This window comes from Theropithecus gelada, chromosome 5 (assembly GCF_003255815.1).
Source record: "Theropithecus gelada isolate Dixy chromosome 5, Tgel_1.0, whole genome shotgun sequence".
In the NCBI taxonomy this organism is placed as follows: domain Eukaryota; kingdom Metazoa; phylum Chordata; class Mammalia; order Primates; family Cercopithecidae; genus Theropithecus; species Theropithecus gelada.
In genome coordinates, this window is record NC_037672.1 from 64,066,009 (window position 1) to 64,090,214 (window position 24,206).

The 24,206-nt window shown below is 36.0% G+C and overlaps 1 protein-coding gene across 1 annotated transcript in view; it reads right to left on the reverse strand.

The window, feature by feature from the left end:
- The window catches only part of MRPL1 (mitochondrial ribosomal protein L1), a 97,334-nt gene that overhangs the window by 20,104 nt on the left and 53,024 nt on the right, over nucleotides 1-24,206 (reverse strand). The window contains exon 7 of the mRNA XM_025386242.1: nucleotides 21,914-22,020. Coding sequence (XP_025242027.1) covers nucleotides 21,914-22,020 — 107 coding nt within the window. The remainder of the gene's footprint in view (nucleotides 1-21,913; nucleotides 22,021-24,206) is intronic.

Here is a 24,206-nt window from a genome sequence, read left to right on the forward strand (position 1 = left end):
GTCACCTGCCACTCACTGATAGGGTTCTGATATGAGACTGCAGCAATTGATTAATTATGGCCTCTGTGTAGTCAAACATCTTTGCTAATGTTAATCTGTATTTGCAGTGGCTCCCCAGCACTAGTATCACTACCTCGGCTCCACCTCAGATCCTGAGGCATTAGATTCCCATAAGGAGCATGCAACCTAGACAGAGCTTGGACGGTAATGCGAGCCATGGGGAGCCGCTGTAAATACAGATGAAGCTTTGCTTGCTCACCCACCGCTCACCTCCTGCTGAGAGGCCCAGTTCATAATAGGACCCAGACCATTACCAGTCCATAGCCCAGGGATTGGGGACCCCTGCCCTATACCTACTGCTGCTACAAGGAGATATGATTTCCACTTCTCAAGCCTGTAACTGGAAGGTTTCTCCTGGAGCTCTTTCTGCCTACACTTAGGTCTGCTGCCTGGTTTCAGGCTGTATTGAGACCAGGCCAGGTGACAACAGAAGGGGACAAATGGCAAACTTGCCACCAGTTTGATGGTACTTCAAAATCTGGTCTTCTCTCCCAACCTGCTATTATTTACTTTTCAGAATCCTCAAGTAGCTATTCCACGTATTCTGTCCAGGGTTTTTAACAGCTGCATTCAGTGAGAGAGAGGGTTTCATGTGATTATGCCGTCTCACCTGGAACTGAAACCTCCCACGTTTATACATTATGTATTTATATTTTAAGCTTGGTAAACATTTTCTGTAAAGAGACAGATGGTACACATTTTAGACTTTAAGGGCTACTTACGATTTCTGTTTCATATTATTCTTGCTTTTTTTTTTTAATAAAACCTTTTAAAGGGGTTCTAAGCTCATAGGCCACACAAAAACAGGCCACAGAGCCATCATTTGCCAACCTCTGTTTTAGAAAACATTATTATCTACAAATACATGAAAATTCATATAAAGACAGGCTGTGGTATAAGCTATGCTTTACACCACTTTAACAAATTAATATTTGCCAAAATCTGTAATGGGAGAAGGGTGCTCTGAGGCAAAAGCAGCTTTTATCATTATTTATGATAAAGCTGTTTAGAAAATGCTTAACTTTGCATTTATATTTAATAATTCATAACATTTTTATTGTTTACTGTAAATACTGTTAATAAATGTTATTAATGTTTACTGTAAATACTATATTAATAAATGTTACTTTTTTAGATGTAATACTAATGACACTCATAAGGAATTATCTTTCAGATCCATTTAATTTCTTCTCCAGGCATTTGGATAAAGACAGAATTCAGTAAAAGCTATCATATTTATCCACTGGTTTTAAATTTGTTTTTATTTTTATTTTTATTTAGAGATGTGGGATCTTGCTATGTTGCCCGGATTGATCTTGAACTCATAGGCTCAAGAGATCCTCTTGCTCAGCCTCCTGAGTAGCTGAGACAACAGACATGAGCCACCATGCCCAGCTTATCACTGCTTTTTAAATAAAGCCAACAAAAGAAAGTTGTCTATGCAGCAAAGTGGCTGGCAAGGGAAAGCAGATCAGTTTACTCCCTTTTTACACATTATGCAACATTTGTATTTTTCATCATGTGTCATTTTATTATCCATGATCACTACATTGCAAATACAATGGATTAATGAGAAAAGTTAGCTATTTCTTTCAAACGGTATGGTTTTTCTTCTGCTATTATTCAAATCTGTTAGGAGGGGAGAGTCACACTTTCAATTTCCAAAAGTTCTGGGAAATTAAAATCTGATTGCATGATAATATAGGTAAGACCACTAGAAATGATAAATTATTTTTTGATCAAAAATAGTTTTTGATCAAAATTAATTCAAAAGATGTAACGTAAAATACTGCAAGGATGACTCATCCCAACTAAATATACTTCTCTTATGATAAAGCAACAAAGACAGAGCTGACACAGAATGGATTCTGGATAAATATTAGTTTTTCCTCCTTCTTAGCTCCATATCCTTGGAGATCTAAGATCTATTGCCAGCCTACTTCCTCTACTTTACATTCTAAAGTTTATTTTCCTCTCTTTATAATTCCCTTATTTATGACACAGTACACTATAGTACACCAAAAATAATGCAACAAAAGAAAAGTTAATTATTAACTAGAAGGAATAAGGGAAAAGGAGGAGGGGAAGTGGCAGTGAGCCATGAGCCAATGGGTTGCTTCCTTTTATCCAGTTATTGTTTAGAGATTTAAGCAAGATTCCTGGCTAGCTACTATTTCAACCTATGGACCCAGTTGCTTCAAAATAAGCATTTAATTTCCATGTCTTACACTATTCACATCTCACTGTTTGGCTGAACTCCAGAACATTCACTTTTCCTGTTCTAACATGTTCACTAAAACCAAAGGCTCTCTAATTTCAACATAAGATTTTACTATTGTTTATAGTCCCTTGTCCTGAACTTGTTTATTTTCGTTACAATATGCTTCAGCTTTTATCAGCTGCCAGGTTGACAACACGCTTGCCACAAAACTATTCGCTATTACACAAGCACAGAAAATGATACTCACCTATAATTGGACCATGTCTACAACTTTAAAAAGAAGAAAAACAAAGAGCATATCAAAGGCATTGCTTTTATATTAAGTATGTCAAAGCTCCAAATATATTTGAAACCCAGACAAGAAATACTTGTTAAATCAGGTCTTGACATGATTTGGTATAAATATAACTCTGAGTTGTCCTACTCTTTTCTTCTCTCTAGAAAACAAGCTTAGATTTCATTTGCCAATAGCATTATTATTTACATGTTCTCAAGATCTGGATATTTACATGATTGTAATAGAGCTGTAGTTTTTTTCTTTAATGTTATAACTTAATGCCTAATCTCCTAGACTATCATATAAATGCATTTATATATTGTACTTTAAAGAGGTTTTTCATCATTTCAATTTTATTTAGTGAAATTTTTATCATTTTTCCTCATTCCAAATAGTCAAGATTTTATATTTAAATTACATATTGTTAAAATAATATAGTATTAGTTTTTAAACTGAAACAGAACAAGTAACATCCATATTTTTAAATTATGTAGTTTATTTACAGTACTTTGCTTTTATTGACTTAACTCGATGTATAGCATACTAATGGTTAGAATCTGTCCCGTGATACATAAAAATAGAGTAGAACTCTTCTCACTCACAGAAGGAACTGATGCTTCAGAATAAACTTACTGATGTCACTAACTTGGAATGAACAATTCAGAAACTGTGCCAAATATGTTTTAAAAACATAAATAATGTAAATAAGATTATAAGAAAACATTTAAACATCTTTAGAAAACAAACTTTTAAAACAACCATTTGTTAATTATAGAGCATTAATTCAGGCAACATCTACCAGGCAATATTTTTTATCAGACACTCTGTAATCAAAATTAATTAGGTTGCATGTCATTGAAAAACTATTCTGAGAGACACACTTCCCACTAATTCACATTAATTTTCTCATAGATTTCATTCTATCTTTCATATCTTTCTGACATGTAAGTAGATGACCAAGGAGGGAGGGAAAAGTATGAAAGAGGGGGTAAAAAAGTAATGAGAGAAAGGGACGAAGAAAACAGAAACGAAAAACTTCAAGGAGCTATTAAAAGAAAAAAAAGGTAGAGAACATGGGAGAGAGGAAGACAGAAGAAAAACCTGAAAACAAGTATCAAAAACAAATTATAGGCTGGATGTGGCAGCTCACGCCCAAAATCCCGACACTTTGGGAGGCCAAGGCAAGCGGATCACTTGAGGCCAGGAGTTCAAGACCAGACTGGGCAACATGACAAAACCCCGTCTCCACTAAAAATACAAAAATTAGCTGGGCATGGTGGCATGTGCCTGTAGTCTCAGGCACACAGGAGACTGAGGCAAGAGAATCACTTGAACCCAGGAGGCAGAGGTTGTGGTGAGCCAAGATCGCACCACTGCACTCCAGCCTGAGCGACAGAGTGAGACTCTGTCTCAAAAAAAAAAAAAAAAAAAAAAAAAAAGAAGAAGAAAGAAAAAAAGAAAAAAACTATAACAATGATTCCTAAATCATGTCAAATAGTTCTCATAAAGTACCAGAAATGATCAAGTATCTCTTCATCCAGAGAAGGAAAGAGAGAGCAAAGCCACCATGAATGTTCAAAATGCGAAGGAAAAAATTGTAAAGCTGGGTCAAATGCTTTATATCATTACATCCTTGAACTAAACCTCTTCTTATCTCCTGCCTAGAGGGTGAGGCCTGGCAGCCCAGAGTTCAGGGAGCTAAATCAAGGAAGAGAAATGCTGGTGGAGGGTAAGGGGAGCTTCTCAGCATTCAATATTAATATATTCACTTAATCTCCCTATTTTCAGTTTCAACTCCAGTTGATCTCCCCCAGTCTACAGACCCTATGTTTTAATCTCTCCAGTCATCTGCTGGCAAGGAAAGGGCAGTTACCCAGCATGATAAAGTAAGGATTTTCCTCAATAGTTTTTAATCAACCCTCCCTTTTTCAGATTACTCCTGTCCCATCCCCATGCTCACCATTAACATGCAGTTCCAGAGGTATCCAGAGCCCCATTCTAAGCCTTTTAAAGATACTAAGGTTTAGACTGTGTTTGGCTTTTGCCATTGCTGATTTAAGAGTGGGAATTTTCTAATAAGTTACCACTGTGGTGTTCAAACCACTATCTTTACCTAGAATTCTCAGAACACATGCTATTTTCAAGTGTCCATGAAATACCTGAAAAAATATTAAACCTACACTATATGCCAGAATGAAAGTCTCAAGAAATTAAAAGAAAATAGAAACTACAAAGGATGCATTATTCAACCATAAAACAAAAATATTAAGAAACTTAAGCCAAAAAAGGTTGCAAAGTATAAAATACTCTCACAAGTAAGAAGAAATAAAAAGTACCATTGCAGACTACTTAGAAAATAATAACAAGAAAACTAAAAATCAAAACATGGTGATGCAGTCAAAATTGTAATTAGAGGCAAATTCACACACTTAAACTCTTTCATCATTTAAAACAAAAACAAAACCTCACAAATCTCATATATAACTTAAATAATTACAAAGCCAATAACAAATCTCAGAAAAACAGGATAAGGGAAAAAAAGCAGCAATAAACTATAAATGAAAAAACTACCAATAATTAAATTTTAAAAACTGTTCTTAAAAAGACTTAGCCGGGCAAGGTGGTGGGCGCCTGTACTCGGGAGGCTGAGGCAGGAGAATGGTGTGAACCTGGGAGGCAGAGCTTGCAGTGAGCCGAGATCACGCCACTGCACTCCAGCCTGGGTGACAGAGCAAGACTCTGTCTCAAATAAAAAAAAGAGAAAAGCACTTAATTATATCTCTATAAATCTATTCATAGTTAAATACATACACACATATATATCTAATTAGTTTAATATATATTAAACATATATTTCATTATTTTTCATACATATATGAAAATATCCCTATCCTTCGGCTATGCATGCTAAAATGTTTACGGGTGAAGCACTACAATGCTTCAACTTAATTTCAAGTGTTTTAAAAAATTCACAAAAGAATACCTACTAGTTTCTGTAAATAATCTAGTTTTACTAGTTTTGGTAAGTAGATGTGACAAAATTGGTAAGTAGATGTGACAAAATTGGTGAATACTGAGTAGTATACGGGTGTTCTTTGTGCTGCTCTTTCAACTTTTCTACTCACTCGAAAATTTTTGAAATAAAAAAGTGGGAGAAAACATGTGCAGATACTGAGGGCATCTACAAATAAGATTCTAAGTATAAAGTTATGCTAGTAAATTTGGATGGTTTTCTTAGGTATATAACTACCAAAATTCACTTAAGAAATTAAAAGAAAAACCAGACTATTAGCCATGAAAGATGAAAAAGGTTATTAATTTATTCTACAAATACTGAGTACCGATATATACCATAATTTTTTCTTGATGTAGAGTAAAATGAGTAGACCATGAGTAAAAATGATAGGCCATGTTCTTACCTTCATGAAGCTAACACTCTAGTAGGAAGGAGAGAACATGACAAACATGACAAATAAACATACACATAAATAACATGCCAGTAGCAATAAGCACTGTGAAAAAGATAAATGGAATCAAAGGAATGAAAGGCATGAGGATTGCCATGTGAGAAGGGGTTTCAAAGTGGGGGCTTCTCTAAAGTGTGATATTTGACCACAGCCCTGAATGAAGGGAGGAGGCAAGATTCAGAACTATCCAGGGAAAGATGGGTCCAAGCATAAGAAACAGCAATTATCAAAGAATTATGACCTTCCTCCAAAAATAAGCTCTTAGACAAGCTGCTTTTATTAATTTTTTCAAATTTGAAAGACAAAGATAATTCCCATGTAATATAAACTGCTCTTGAGCACAGAAAAAGATGGGAAGCTTTTAAGTTCATAATCCTGACATCAAATCCAGATAAAAATAGCACAAAACACACACATCACTTATTAACAGTACCAATAACTATAGACGCAAAAATCTAACAACCATCAAACTAAATTCAAAGGCATTTAAAAGATTCTTGTATATTTTCCAAGGTTTATGATTTCCAGCTGAGTCAAACCAGTGGTGGTCTACAATCAACATGAAAGACAGAAAGAATAGGGAAAAAAATCTCACTACATTGCATATAATAAGTATAGTATCATGAAACTTTTTTTTTTTTTTTTTTTTTTTTGAGACAGAGTCTTGCCCTGTCTCCCAGGCTACAGTGCAGTGATGCAATCTCGACTCACTGCAACCTCCGCCTCCCAGGTTCAAGCGATTCTCCTGCCTCAGCTTCCCAAGTAGCTGGGACTACAAGTGCATACCACCACGTCTGGTTAATTTTTTAAATTTTTGGTAGAGATGGGATTTCACCATGTTGGCCAGGCTGGTCTTGAACTCCTAGCCTCAAGTAATCCACCTGCCTTGGCCTCCCAAAGTGCTGGGATTACAGGTGTGAACCACCACACCCAGCCCTCCTGAAACTTTTTTCTCACATATACACATAAGTTTGATTGGGTCATGATATAAAAATTATTTTTTACTATGATAGTGGCCAGAAATATTTGGAAAACAATAATATACAATAGGGTTTATCCTTGGAATATAAGAATAGTTGGATATAAGGTAGTATGTCATGTCAATAGACTATAGAAAATAATCATCTCAACAGATTGTTTCAAAAGCTATTCAGTAAATTGCAACGTATATCCACAATTAAAAGGACAAACCAGGATTGGGCAAGGTGGCTCACACCTGTAATCCCAGCACTTTAGGAGGCTGAGGTGGGCAGATCACCTGAGGTTAGGAGTTAAAGTCCAGCCTGGCCAACATGGGGAAACCCTGTCTCTACTAAAACTACAAAAATTAGTCAGTCGTGGTGGTGCACATCTATAATCCCAGCTACTCAGAAGGCTGAGGCAGGAGAATCGCTTGAACCTGGGACGCAGAGGTTGCAGTGAGCCGAGATCACGCCACTGCACTCCAGCCTGGGCGACAGAGCGAGACTCCATCTCAAAAATAAATAAATAGATAAATAAAAATACCAGCTCCTCTCTTAAATATCAAACCTCTTTTAAAAACTATTCATTTACATAATAAAGAATATTTATATTAAACAAACAGCAAACATCATACTTACTGAGGAAAATCAAAGTTTATGAACTATCTATATGCAGATGACTTCCTAATTTGATCCCTATCCCAGTCCTTTTCTCTGAATCAGACTTGAATATCCAACAACCTACTACACAGTTCCCTTTGGACATCTAAAAGGCATCTCAAACTGAACATGTCCAAATCTAGGCTTCTGATAATAGCCCTTCCGCCTATTCATTTACTCCGCTTTGTAATCTTTGTTATCAGTTAGAGGCAACTTCATTACTCCGGTTTCGTCACCAAAAAATCTTGCAACCATTCTTTGCTCTCTTCACTTTCTATCATACCTCATATCCATTCAATCAGTAAATTCCATAAACTATATCTTTAAAATATATCCTGAATCCAATCAGTGTCATCACTTTCACTGTTAATAACCAGGTCCAAGCTACTCTCATCTCTAGCCAAGATTATTGCGAAAGACCCTTAACTGGACTCTGCTTCCATCCATGCTCCCTTTAGTCTCCTGTCAATACAGCAGTGAGACTGAGCCTTTCAGAAGTCAGATCATGTTAGTCTGCTCAATACCTCCAAAGGGTCTGCATCTCACTCTAACTAAAAGACAGTATCTTTACTATGACCTAATCACCTACAACCCCTGCTCTCTGCTCTAGCCATACTAGCTATGCTAGTCCTCAACCATGCCAGATACACTGTCACGGCCTTGCATTTGCTGTTCCTTCTGCATGTAATGCCCTTCCTTCAGTCACTTTCTTTGGATCATGATTCAAAAGTCATGTTTTTAGAGAAGTTCACATGAGATATCCTATCTAAAATTTCAGTATGCTAACTCTATTACTTACATACACTTCCTTCTTCCAACTTGTTTTTCCCTCCTTAGCACTTTCATCTGAAATACTTTTTTTGTTTTGTTTTTGTTTTGTTTTGTTTTTTACTTATTTTCTACCATTTATCTTCTATCACCAGATGTCTACCTTTATACCATCTACATGTCTATACCATGAAGGCAAGGATTGTTGTCTACTTTGTTGATGTATAGAACCCTATTATCCAGAGTAGTGCCCAGCATATAGTAGGTACCTGATAACTATTTGCTCAACAAATGAGTCATGAATTCCTGATAGAAAACACAACCACTCGCCCAAGAAAAATGTACACATGCACGTACACATAGTACTCTGCATAAAATTTCAGGAAGTTCACAGAATCTTGAAGTCTATTGTTAGCCTCATAAAGGTTTCCTGATGTGAAAAAAACTCTGCACGAAAGGCTTTTCTATTCAAATAAAAGCAAGTTAAGATTGCTATTATGTAAAGATACTCAGGAATGTATTGTCAGTAAAATATGTAATTCTATGTCCTCCTATATCAAAGTAGTTTCCTTTGTGTATTTAATACTTTTCTCAGAACTTTTTGAGCATATATTTCTTCAAAGATATTTTAGCCTTTTCTAACACCCAGAAGAAATACCTCTTGTTCCTGTAAAAGCTCAATCCCCTCTTTTCCTCAGAGCCTTTGTATTTGCTGCCTCCTGTCTCAAGAATACTTTTCTCTCAGATATCTTCATAACTTGTTTTCTTATTTCATTCAGTCTCTATTCAAATGTCACCTCCAATTTAGAGAGGCAGGCCTTCCCTGACCGACCTATCTAAAATAGCTACACATACACACACTCCACCAGCACTCTGTCTCCTTACCTAAGTACATATATATTTATTTGTATATTATCTATATTCTCAACTAGAAAGTAATCTGAGGGCAAGAACATCTGGACAACAATATATCCCCATAGTTAGGAACAGTTTTTGCCACTCAGCAGGCATTCAGAATGTGTGTACATGTGTACTTTGTGAGAGAAAATAGTAAGAAAATAGATAGATAGAAAATAGTAAGGAGGTGCCAGCCCATGTAGAAATAAGGTGCCAGCCCATGTAGAACCATTGAAAAGTTTTTTAACTTTTGCTAGATTTGGTGTAATATGCTGAATTACTAAGTCAAGGAATCAATGGGGCTGGGTGCAGTGGTTCATGACTGTAATCCTAACTCTTTGGGAGGCCATGGTGGGCAGATCACTTGAAGCCAGGAGTTCAAGACTAGCGGAAACCCATCTCTACTAGAAATACAAAAAATTAACTGGGTGTGGTGCCAGGTGCCTGTAGTCCCTATCTACTCAGGAGGCTGAGACACAAGAATCAGTTGAACCCAGGAGGTGAAGGTCGCAGTGAGTCAAGTTCGTGCCACTTGCACTCCAGTGTGGGGGACAGAGTAAGTAAGACACTGTCTCAAAAAAAAGGATGAATGGCAGGCAGACGGGTACTATAGAGGGAATAAAAGGAAAATAACCCTTCTTCCTTTAGAAGAAGAGAATTTGTTCTGGACATAGAAGTATGTGCTAATTAGCAGAAGCCAGACTTCCTGTGTTTGTATTTCAACTTTTGTCACTCCAGAATCAAACCTCATGTGATCCCACACGCAGGTTCCTATAGTCTCTCTGCTCAGCAGTTTTCCCTTTTTCGGGAAAGAGCTACAGCTGTATGAAGCAACAGATCTCAAGACAATGTGTGATGTTTCATTTCCTTACTTTCTTACCTGAAATGTTATGAATATGGATTAATTTCTCTTTAGATTTTCTTTTGAAAAATGCTATAAACTCAAGGAGTCTGCAATGTTCTAAGATAAAATATCAAAATTCCTTATTTTATGACTTGTCAAAAAAATTATAGTAAAAAGTCATTTTAAAAAGCTTCATTTGTATATACATGTACACTTGAAAGGAATTACTTTGAAATGAAAAAAAGCACAAGTTGATTGAAAATATAGCAATCCTTAACTAAATATACTTTTGAAGACCAAACATTTTTTATAAAATGTGGCAAATTCTACCAAGTTGCTACACGGATAGCAAAGCACTTATAAAGAAACCAAAATTATTTTAAAAAGATAAAAAACTAAGTCACTTTCATAGTGCATTGCACTTCTTTAAAGGTCCAGTGTGCATTACCAATGCTAGTTTGTTTTTATTTCCAACTTTTATTTAACTTGACTAATCCCCAAAGATTTTTTAGTTAGAATTTATTTTAAAATCTAAAACCTATGAAAACTACATTAAGTGTTCTATATTTATGAAACTCTACCCAACTGGATTCAGCCAAAAAAGTCTGCTAATTACTACTAGAAAACACACATATATATAACATGGATCTGATTTTATAGGTTCTTGAATATATATAATATATTTTATAGGTTCTTGAATATGTATAATAAGTCATGAGAGTTATGTAATTTATTATGGTACTAAATGTTATGAAAGGCTAAAAAAAGCAAATAATAGCCATGCCCTATTTTGTTGATAAATACTTCTTACCACAAGTCCTAATATACCATATTTTACAACTCAAGTAATTTTTTCCTAGTGGAAAGTTCCATTCTTTGATTACCACTCTCAGCAAATGAAAGAAACCTCAACAACAATGCTATCACATTTCTTTGTTTTTGAAATATGTGAGGTAATCAATATTAACAAAAGTGAAAGGAAAGAACATTTTAGTTTTTGACAAAGTTATTATATATGCCTCTATAAAATGGGAGAGTCAACATTTATAGAAAAATAGAAAGAACTTTTATCTTATAATGAAGGACAAGTGAAGAAAACCAGGCAACAATGTAAGTGACCTTCAATTACACTTAGAAGTGTTCTGGAGAAGCAGACTGAAGGCCAAGTATTTCAAATCATATAAGAAATCTATCAATGAAAGAAAAAAACAAAGCAAGTTCTGAAAAAAAAACAAAGCAAGTTCTGAGAGCCTCAGAGCTAATACAAAATGGATTTGTGGTATGTTATAAAATACTAACAGTCGCCCTTTGAAAATTACTTCAAAGTCTCCATTCTGACAGGTTAATGCTACAATATTTGGACATGTTTTAACTTTCTTGAGTAACATCAAACTATACACCTGGCTAAACATTTTCATAAAAAATAGAGGACAAGACAGTTAATTCTGTCATTTTGTGAAATTCCAACAATTAATTCCAGCAATATTATTCCACTTTTAAAAGTTTAGTGTCTCATTGGTTAATTTTATAGACTAAAACTTTCCTACTGATTCATTATATAATTTGAAACGTAGTTTTAATCATTTCTAATTGATCTCAAATTAGAAAATTTTATTTATTCATACATATATATATTCATCCAACAATTATTTATTGAGTACCTGCTATATGTCAGGCAATCTTCTAGGAGTTGGGGATATAACAATAAATAAATAAAAAAAAATTGCCTTCAATTTTCTTATTCTTTTAGGATTCCTGGTTCTTCCTCAGCTATGGTAAAACCTTAATTTCTCCCCAAATCTCTCCCCTCTTCTTTTAATCAGGTTTAGCCAGGTACATGATCACATGATCACCCACCTAGCTGCTATAAAACACAGACCTTGAGCTAAGCCATATGACTAAGCTCTGGACCACGGGATGGGGCAAAAGTGATGAGGGCAATAGCTCACATGCTTGTAAGAAACTGCTTATTCTCTACCTCCTCTTGCCTCTTTCATACAGGCTACAATTCAGACATGGTAGTCAGCAAGCTTCAATCACATAGAAAAGAAAACCCTAGAAGACTGCAAACAACGAAAAAGAGGTGAGGTGGAAACCTTGATCCCTGGATAACCCTGTGGAGCAAAGAAGCCCTGAGCTGAAAACCAATTTAAACTTGGGAGAAAATTAACTTTCTATCAAAGTTAAATCACCGTTATTTGGTTTCTTTAAAACAGTTGAATCAATAATTTGTGCTCCATTGATCATCATGCGTGTTATTTTGAAATACGAATGACCCTTTTCTACCTGGTATATATTTTCAAACTCCTCCTAGAACCCACCCTTGACCTACTTGTTCCACTGCTACTCTAAACAATCATTGCTACTTTTCTGTAACTTCTATATCATATATATACGTATATGTATTTTATATATATATACACACACACACACACGCATTTTTTTTTTTTTTTTTGGTGATGAAGTCTCGCTCTGTCACCCAGGCTGGAGTGCAGTGGCGCATCTCGGCTCACTGAAACCTCCGCCCTCCGAGTTCAAGCAATACTCCTGCCACAGCCTCCTGGGTAGCTGGGACTACAGGCATGCACCACCATGCCTGGCTAATTTTTGTATTTTTAATAGAGAATGGGTTTCACCATGCTGGCCAGGCTGGTTTCAAACTCCTGACCTCAAGTGATCTGCCCGCCTTGGCTTCCCAAAGTGCTGGGATCACAGGTGTGAACCACTGCGCCCAGCCCTATATATACATTTCTATTATTATACTTACCACATTTTCCTGTACTTTATTTACATATCTCTCTCCCCTACGAGAAGTATTTTTCTTGAGAAAAAAAGGTCATTATCTTTTTGTATCACCAGCATTGTGTCTGCATCAGAGTCAGTATTTTTACATATTTGTTAAATAGAACTTACACATTAAGTTGACTGTTTTCTGTTTTTTCTATGGTTAGATTCTAAATGAGCTAACAGTAATTTTACCTGATCAATGAATAAAGCTTAAGAAAAGTCAAAAAATAAGCGTAATTTTTTAAATACATAGGATCCATTAAAAATCCCTACTATATCATGGGTCAGAAAAACCAGTCCCCTTTTCTACTGGGTAGAAAAGGCTTTCTTTTCAGTAGTTAGCAAATGCCAGGCAATCTCAGTGTTTGTGAACACTTCAAGTTTACAAGCACTCAACTTTCAGTGATCATGGCTCTTGTCAATTTTATTTACCACGCACTTGTAAACAGAGCAGGTGATGGTAGGGGTGAGTCAGAAAGAGTTCATGGTAAAAGGAGTCAATAGGAGACTGCATACACAAAAGAGAGAGTTGTGGAGAATAAGAGTGGGGCTAGAAATGTGAAAGAAATAAGAATGGTGGACAGATGAGGAGATTCAGAATCTTAAGGAGTAAAAGAGAACAACACTGTAACCAAAGAAAATGATGGTAATGTTCACACTGAAATTTTTAAGCTGTTAAAAGTACACATGCGCTCACGCTCACACCTATAATGCATCAACTTTCAAACTGACAAAATGTTTAAGTGTGATAATACCCAATGCTGGTGAGGGCATAAAGACACAAGTACTTTAACACACTGTTGGATAATGATAAATTAGTATAAACATTTTAGAAAGTAATTTGGGAATTCATATAATAAAATTTTCAACACATACTCTATTTCTATAAATTTACCTTATGGATATACTTTGAGAATTTTGGCAATATTTCTTTGTGAAATTTTCATTAAGCATCATTTACAGTAGCAAAAATCAGGACACAAACTAACGGCCTATCAATAAGGAACTGATTATGGTATATGATAAAATATAACTCTATGCAGGCATTAAAAAGAATGTGGCAGATTTCTTTGCATCTTTGATGACATTCATACTATATCTTTGAAGACATCCATGCTACACTTTTATCCACAGAAAAGAAAGCTACAGAATAGTATATGTGGCATAATATAAATAAATGAATTTTACGAAGGTGCCTATGTTTATGCCTTAATATTTCTGGAAGAACAAAAATAAAACTGTAAATAGAAATTTCGCAAGAAAACAATTGCAGGGAAAGGGGCTCTGGTGCTTCTTTACATGCATTTGTAAATTACTTTAACTTAACCATGTACATATATTAATTAAAAGCTTTTTAAGTTCCACAAGAAAACTATTTCAGGGAAAGGGGTTCTAGTGTTTCTTTATATGCTTTTGTGAATTATTTGAATTTAACCATGTATGTATATTAATTTGAAATTTTTAAAATGTCAAATGTTATCTGGATAGCAGAATTATGACTATATTATTTTCTATATAGCAAACTCAGATAAATCTTTTTAAAATTAATTATTATCTGAAATTAAATTGCTATTTAGAATATAAACAGTGGCCAGGTACATATGTCTCAACTTCATCTTTTAAGAATCTGCCTTAGTTTCATTTCTGTTTCATGGAAAGAGCCATTGGGGGAAAAAGGTTGAAGAAATGTACTTTTTCTCCTCTGTAGCTCTTTATTTTCAGTTTTATACTCTAAGACTTTTCCCTTTTATCTGATCCTTTGGCAACTTGCTTTTATCCCAACCAATTATGCTTCATGCTATGACAGAAAATAAACGGTGTCTATGTGATAGCAATATAACTGATTAAAAAATAACATATTCCAATAACTTGTTCTGTCTTCATGATGTTCAACATATCATCTTAATGACATTTTCACTGATATGAGCATTTGATAGCATAAAGACATAACCAGTTTCATGACTATGTAAGTTACAGGTACAAATGGTAGGAAATACTAAGAACAAAACTAAGGCCAAGCACAGTGGCTTGTGCCTGTAATCCCATAACTTTGCAAGGCTGAGGTGGGCAGATCACTTGAGCCCAGGAGTTCGAGACCAGCCTAGGCAACATGGCAAAACCCCATCTCTACAAAAAATACAAAAATTAGCTAGGCATGGTGGCACACACCTGTAGTCCCAGCTACTGGGTGAAGGAGCTGAGATCAGAGGATCACTTGAACCTGGCAGGGAGCTGAGATCATGCCACTACACCCCAGCCTGGGTGATAGAGTAAGACTCTGTCTAAAAAACAAGAAAAGAGAAGCGAAAAAAACTAATTTACCTGAAAGTACTGCTGACAAATGTTAGATACTGGCTGACTATAAGAGCATTAGTATATAGTTTTGATATACAAAAGCATTAGTGGCTGAGTTCTAACATCTAAGATACTAATCCTCAAGTTAAATAATTAAGAAACATCATTCAACTGATTATATTTAGCACATTGATAAAGAACGAAAACTATAAACTACTTAAGATCAATTCCGTATTACATCAATACTAGAAATGGATCTTGAAGCGCAGAATCATAACATAGGACATCAAGATGATTTAACTACAGTGAGAGTCTCTCCTGTACAGGTAGTAGACACACAAAACTAACCCATTTCACTCTCCCAAAAAACATCTTTCTAGATCAGAAGTCAGCAAATCTTTTCTGTAAAGAGCCAGATAGTGAATGATTTAGGCTTTGCAGGCCATATGCAGGCTCTGTAGCATATGCTTTATTTTTTATAACCTTTAAAACTGTAAAGACCATTGTCAGCTCACAGGCTATACAAAAACAGGCCACAGCCATAACCAGATTTGGCCCCTGGTTGTCATTTATTGACTTCTGTTCTAGATATCTTCCTTTTATCCAAGTAAGGACACTTATTAGGCATGTGATACCATCAGTGCCCTTTTATCTGCTGCACTCATTCTGTATCAATTTATCATATCATATTGGCTACAAATACACACACACACACACACACACACACACAAATATCACATCTTCAATATTTTCAACTGCATAAGAAGAATAGTTTCACTCAAGGAAACCTCATTAAATTGCTGTAAAATCGTTTCTAAATTTTTAACTATCAGATAATTCTAACAAAATTTATGGAACAATTATTTTGCATAATACAATGGTACAGTTTTTTACTACTTTGTAAAAGTAAAACTTTGTTTTACTTTTGTAAAACTTGACATACTGCACATTTTTAATTAATGTTATTAAGGCATACTTTGCATATACTATTTACGATTTTCTTATGTAAAATTCAATGTTTCTTAGTAAGTTGAGTTGTGCAACCATCACCATAAATCAGTTTGAAAACATTATCACCCCAATATGAACATGCACACTTAGCATTAATACCTGTTTCCTCCCACCCCTCCTACGCAACTACTAATCTTTTTGTCTTTATACTTTGATTTTTCTGAATATTTTATATAAATGGTATAATACAGCAAGTAGTTTCTGTGTCTGGCTTCTTTGCCTAAGCACAATATTCTTGAGGTTTATCCATGTTGTAACATGTATTCATAGTTTATTCTTTTATGTTGTTACATAGTATTCCATTGGATATGCTCCACATTCTTAATGTGTACAATTCACTAAGCCTTGACTTAATGTATACACACATGCAACAATCACCAGCCAGAATAACATAACAATCACTCCCAAAATTTACTGTGTGCCTTTGTAATTCTTCCTTCCTGCCTCTCTTCATCCACCTCTGTCCCCAAGGCAACCACTGGTCTGCTTTCTGTCACCATACATTAGTTTGCATTTGCCAGAATTTTATACAAAAGGAATCATATAGGATGTGCTCCCTTTTTTCTAACTTCTTTCACTCAGCACAATTATTTTGAAATCCATCAATATTGTAGAATGTATCAAGTTAATTTCTTTTTATTACTGAAGAGTATTTTTTTTATATTCAACTGCAGTGAACATTTGGAAATTTTCCAGTTTGGGGCTATCACGAATAAATCTGATATGAACCCTTGCTTACAAGTCTTTGTATGGATACATGTTTTCATTTCTCCTGAGTAAATTATCTAAAAGTGGAATGGCAGGATCATATAGTAGGTGGATGTTCAATTTTAAGAAACTGCCAAACTGTTTGCCAAAGAGGTTGCATCATTTAACATACCCACAAATGCTGTAAGAGTGCTCAAGTCCCACCACATCCTTACAACAGTTGGTATGGCCAGTCTTTTTAACTTTATTCATTCCAAATAGATGTGTGTTATCCCATCGTGGTTTTCATTTACATTTACATTTCCTAACAATTAAAGATGCTGAGCATCTTTCCAAGTGTTTGTCATCTGTGTATCTCCATAGTAAGGTGTGTTCAAATCTTTTCTGATTTTTAAAATTGGGTAATTTTATTATTGAGTTTTTGACAGTTCTTTATATATTCGGAATTTATTAGATACATGATTTTCAAATATTTTTCGCAGTCTGTAATTTGTCTTTTCATTCCCTAACAGTGTCTTTTAAAGAGCAGAAGTTTTTAATTTTTACAGAGTGATTTATCAATTTCTTCTTTTATGGATCATACTTTTCGTGTCTTCTCTAAGAAATCATTCCCTAATCCAACTTTCTTTTCTCAAAGTTTTATCACTTTAGGCTTTACATTTAGGTCTTTGATTCATTTTTACTTAATTATTATATATGTCTTGAAGTATTGGTCAGATTTCATTTTATGACATACAGATATCCAACTGTTTCAGTACTGTTTGTTGAAAGAACTATCCTTTCTCCAGAAAAAATGCCATTGTACCTTGTGGAAAATCAATTGTTCATATGTTTCATCTTTCTTTTTGGACTCTCTATTCTATTCCATTAACTGTTTTCTTTTGATGTGAATACCACATTGTCTTAATTACTGCAGCTTTATAAATCTTGAAATCAGGTAGACTTCCAACTTTGTTCTTTTTCAAAGAAGTTGTCTTAACTATTCTAGACACTTTGCATTTTTCTATGAATTTTGGAATCAGCTAGTCAGTTTCTACAAAAATGTTGACTGGTACTTTGACTGAGAATGCTATGAATCTATAGATTACCTTGGAGAAAATTGACATTTTTAACAATATTGAGTCTACTGATCCATAAATAAGGCATATAGTCACCATTTATTTAATTTTTTTATTTTTCTTAACTGTGTTTTAAAGTTTTCGGTGTATGGATCTTCAACATCTTTGTCAGATTTACCCCTAAGTATTTAATATATTCGCTATTACTACAAATGGCATTTGTTGCTTTTTCATTTCAGTTTCTAATTGTTCCTTGCTGTTATACAGAAACAATTTATTTTTGTACATTGAGCTTCTACCTTCAACCTTAGTTAACTCACTTCGTTCTTCTAGTAGTTAGAACATGTAATCTGTGAATAATGACAGTTTCACTTCTTCCATTCTAATCTAGTTGACTTTTTATCTCTGTTTCTTGCCTGATTGCGCTGCCTAGAAGCCCCAGATCAATGTTGAAAAGAGGCAGCAGTGAGAGTGTTCCTGATCTCAGGAGAAATGCAATATTCAGTGTTTCACCACTAAATATGATGTCAGCTTTGGCTTTTCTTAGACATTTTTTTACAGGTTAAGGACATGGACTTCTATCCCAGTTTGCTGAGACTTTTTAATCAAAAACAGATGTTGGATTCTGTCAAATGCTTTCTCTGCATCCACTGAGATGCTCATATGGTTTTTGTTTTTTACTTTCTTAATATGGTGACCTGTAATGATTAATTGTTGAATGTTAAACTAACCTTGCATTCCTAGAATAAACCCTTCTTGACCTTTTTATATATTGCTGGATTCTATTTGCTAAAATTTAGTTTACAATTGTTACATCTATGTTCACGAATGATACTGCATTGTCGTTTTCTTTGTCTGGTTTTCGTATCAAATAATGTTGATTGTTTTAAGTAGGAGGGTAAATTAGGTCCCTGTTACTCTCCCTTAGCCAGAAGTACTCTGCTAAATGGTAATTATGTTATTATCTCATCTATTCCTTCCTAGTTTAGAAGGTACATATTATTACCATCATTTTTTTTTTTTTTTTTTTTTTTTTTTGAGACGGAGTCTCGCTCTGTCGCCCAGGCTGGAGTGCAGTGGCCGGATCTCAGCTCACTGCAAGCTCTGCCTCCCGGGTTTATGCCATTCTCCTGCCTCAGCCTCCCGAGTAGCTGGGACTACAGGCGCCCGCCACCTCGCCCGGCTAGTTTTTTGTATTTTTAGTAGAGACGGGGTTTCACCATGTTAGCCAGGATGGTCTCGATCTCCTGACCTTGTGATCCGCCCGTCTCAGCCTCCCAAAGTGCTGGGATTACAGGCTTGAGCCACCGCGCCCGGCCTACCATCATTTTATATACAGGAGAAATGGGAAACGGGGAAAAATTGAGGCTCAGAGAGCAAGGGAGTGCAGCTCTTTCCAGCTGGAACAAAGGTTTGAATCAAGACAGTAGGAATCTAAAACCCACTCTCAACCTTCTACTATACTGCAATACTTAAACAGTGTTCAAAAAACATCTCTTTAAACACATAATTTTTCATTAAGAAATTATATCTCCAAAAAATCCAAGTAGTCTGATCTACTACTTAGTGATCTACTACTTAGTGATTAAGACCTCTGTCTTAATCGCTATGGTATTTGTTGAAAAAAATGAACGTGATATCATGGTTTCTTATATTCCGAGTCAGGATCTACATAAACTATTAACTACTGAATATACTGAAAACCTTACTTAAGACAGATTTAATCCAGCCACAAAGAGCCTTATAAGGATATTCCATAGTACCAAAAGGCCAACCAAAACAAACCAATAGATGTTACTATTTTAAAATTCGATGTAATCCTCAAAACCACATAATGAAATAATTACTATTATACATATTTTATAGATGAGGAAATTTGAGACACAACAACATTAAGAAACTTGCTTAAAGTCTGCCATCTCTGAAGTAGTTGAACAGGTATTCAAACTCAAGTCTCTACAACTTCAGAATAGATTCTTAAAATTTGTATTTTATGTTTCATTTGTTTGGTTTTTCAATTACAATGTTGTCAATCCTAAGAAACAAGAAGTGCTACCAAAGGCCTTTTGGGGAGCAAAGAAATTCCAATATTAGACTGGAGCAGAGCTCAGTGCCAAATAAACTGGAGCTGAGCTTTGATGGTAATGATGGCAAGCTGGGGTTTCCCAATCTCCAACTAGATTAAACCTGCTTTACTCCATTTCTTTTTTTTTTTTTTTTTGAGATGGAGTCTCCCTCTGTCGCCCAGGCTGGAGTGCAGTGGCACGATCTCGGCTCACTGCAAGCTCCGCCTCCCGGGTTCACGCCATTCTCCTGCCTCAGCCTCCTGAGTAGCTGGGACTACAGGCACCCGCCACCACGCCTGGTTTATTTTTTGTATTTTTAGTAGAGATGGGGTTTCACCGTGTTAGCCAGGATGGTCTTGATCTCCTGACCTCGTGATCCGCCTGCCTCGGCCTCCCAAAGTGCTGGGATTACAGGCGTGAGCCACCACACCCGGCCACTTTGCTCCATTTCTAAAGCAAGTTTTCTTGGTTTTTTTGACCATAAAAGTAGCTGAGAAGCCTCACATGGTGGCATACATTTGTAGTCCCATCTACCCAGAAGGCTAACGGAGGATTGAGCACAGGAGTTTGAGGCCAGAATGGGCAATATAGTACCCAGCTTTTTCTTTACCTTCTGGTCTGTTTTGTTTGAGATGGTCTCACTCTGTAACCTTGGTGATCCCAGGGATCACCTCAGCCTCCCAAGTAGCTGGACTACAGGTGCATGCCACCACACTGAACTAATTTTTTTGTATTTTTTATAGAGACGGGGTTTCGCCATGTTGCCTAGGTTGTGTCACTCAGGTTTTTCTATATTTCTGATGACCTGCGTGGGCATAGCTCAATGAGTTCGGACTACTAGCTACTGGCTATAATGCAGAACTCCCCTTAAAAGTAAGATGGGAAGGCAAAGAGAAAGAATAATAGCTATTCAAATAATTCCAGTCACGAGGCAAGATGGTATAGGGATAAACAGCCTGGACTCAAGGAAAGTGCCAAGATTCAAATGCTTATTCTGCCTCATAGTAGCTGTGAGACCTTGGAAAACTTATTTAACTTCTCTGGGCTTTCATGCCTTCATCTATAAGATAGGGTAATCATTTTACCTCTCATATGGCTAACAATTAAAAGACAGAATATATAAAAATTGTTTAGAATAGCACCTGACACTTGGTAGGTCCTGTTTAAATTTTGCTATCAACTTATAAATTACTGTTATTCTTATAGTAAATGAACAAGAAAAAAATTACATATGTTGGATAGGCACTTTAGAGATTCTTTAGTATAAATAACTTGAATGTTTGCAATGACAATATATTTTAAAATACAGTCCTAGAAATGTGGCATATCTATATTAGTGTCCTAAAAATGGCTTTGGAAACTGATTTCCAGCATCTTCTAAAAACAGGCAAACAATTTTAAAAACATTAGCAGAGAAAATTGGACATAAAGCAAATTACTCAATTCCACTAAAGTAGTATTGAACACCTACTATGTGCTCAGAATTATGCAATCTTGATTAGGGGGACATACAAAATCTAAACCCTATTCTCAATAAGCTTAAAATATAATACATAAATACAAAAGTGTATACATAAAACAGATAAATAAGGCAAAGGACAAGTAAATGTGACAGTAGCACATAACTCTGCAAGAAATTCTCAAGTACCATTAAAATTTATGTTTAACTTATAGAATTAAAAAAGTATCTATGTGTATGTTTAATGCCATTCTTAATGCTAGTGCCAAGAACAAGTCCAAATGATTGGTATTTTATAATATTAACAATTATTAAGGAATTACTTGAACAACAAAAAAAAGAGGGTTATTCGATAATTTTCATTGTAACTTACTCTTGCTATTTTGGTCTGCAGAAAATTCTCCCTTTCTTCATCTACCTTAATTTCATGTCCATTTTTGAAGAATTCAAGCATTTTGGGGATGTCACGGCCAATGGAATCTAGTTAGAAAAAATAAAATCCACAATTATCACTCCAAATAAGTAGTAAAAATTACTGAATAAAAGAAACACATATCTCATGTGAAGATACAGCAAACAAATAGTGGCAGATAAACTTTAGTTCCAAAGAGCTCTGTTTCCCGGTGTTCATGCTCTTGTGTGATCTCCTCTCATTGCGTGTGAATGAAACTTGCAACTTGCTTCAAACTAAGAGACAGAATAATCATGTGTACATAATTATATTACATAAAGCTATAATGCCTGTCTTGGAAAAGACTCTCTTCCTTATTGGCTTTGAAGAAACAAGCTGCAATGCTGTGAGCTGCCATATGGAGAGGGCCACAGGGCAACAAGCTGAGAGCAGTCTCAAGCTAACAGCCAGTAAGAAACTGAAGCCCTGTGCCCAGTAGCCTACAGGAACTGAATTCTGCCAACTGTGTAAGTCTGGAAGCAAATCCATCGCCCATTGAGTCTAAGATGAAACCACCTCTCTGGCCAACACCTTGAGTGGAGCTCTGTGAGACCCTTAAGCAGAGAACCCCACTCAGCTACACATACATTCCTGACACATAGAAATGGTGAGATAATAAATGTGTGTTGTTCCAAGCAACTGTTTGTGGTAATATTGTTGCACCACTATGGATAACTAACACATAAGTATATGCAATAATAATATATAGCATACATTAAAAACACAGATGACATAATGAAATCAAATCTATAAAATAAACTATGGCAAAAGATAACAGCGGCCAGGCATGATGGCTCACGTCTGTAATCCCAGCACTTTGAGAGGCCGAGGCAGGCAGATTACCTGAGGTCAGGAGTTCAAGACCAGCCTGGCCAACAAGGTGAAATCCTGTTTCTACTAAAAATACAAAAACTAGCTGGATATGGTGGCGCACACCTGTAATCCCAGCTACTTGGGAGGCTGAGGCAGGAGAATTGCTTGAACTCAAGAGGCGGAGGCTATGAGCTGAGACTATGCCACTGCACTCCAGCCTAGGCGGCAGAGTGAGACTCTGTCAAAAAATAATAATAACAGTATAGTCTTGAAATCTTTTAAGAACCTTCTACCTACCATAAAGAAGTGGAAAAAAAACCAACAACTAAAAAGCAGAAACGTTTAGCAGTGGAAACATATCATAATGAATGATACAGTGTAGAGGTAGCTCATTATTACGCAAATGGTTATAGAAACTGGCATGAGTTTCTATAGTCAGACATGGTGGCAGGTACCTGTAATCCCAGCTACTCAGGAAGCTGAGACAGGAGAATCACTTGAACCTGGGAGGCAGAGGTTGCAGTGAGCTGAGACTGAGCCACTGCACTCCAGCCTCGCAGCCTGGGCAACAGAGTAAGATTCTGTCTCAAAAAAAAAGAAAAGAAAAGAAAAGAAAGAAACCAGCCTGAGAGGCCAGGCATGGTGGCTCATGCCTGTAATCCCAGCACTTTGCGAGGCTGAGGCGGGCAGATTACTTGAGGCTGGGAGTTCGAGACCAGTCTGGCCAACATGGAGAAATCTCATCTCTACTAAAAATACAAAAATTGGACGGGCGCGGTGGCTCAAGCCTGTAATCCTAGCACTTTGGGAGGCCGAGACGGGCGGATCACGAGGTCAGGAGACTGAGACCATCCTGGCTAACACGGTGAAACCCCTTCTCTACTAAAAAATACAAAAAAAAAAAAACAAGCCGGGCGAGGTGGCGGGCGCCTGTATTCCCAGCTACTCGGGAGGCTGAGACAAGAGAATGGCGTAAAACCGGGAGGCGGAGCTTGCAGAGAGCTGAGATTGGCCACTGCACTCCAGTCTGGGCGCCAGAGCGAGATTCCGTCTCAAAAAAAAAAAAAAAAAAGAATTTTCAAAGGATCATACAAGAGACTATAAAATAAACTATTACTCTCCTAAGATTTGGTCATTATCATTTTAACACAAATTTAATAAACAAAAATACAGTATATTCCACTATACCATAACTTAACTTGAAAATTTAATTATATGCACAGAAACATGTGAATTATTTAAAGGGTAAGATATAGAATGAAGACTGTGCCACTGAAGAGACACCACTCCCACCATGCTCAAGCAAGTCTTCCATAGGTGAGTCAATGTGAGGAACTCATTACATAGAGAGCACGGCATACCCTCAGCATACATTACTCCTAGGATTATCTCAGTAGTTGTT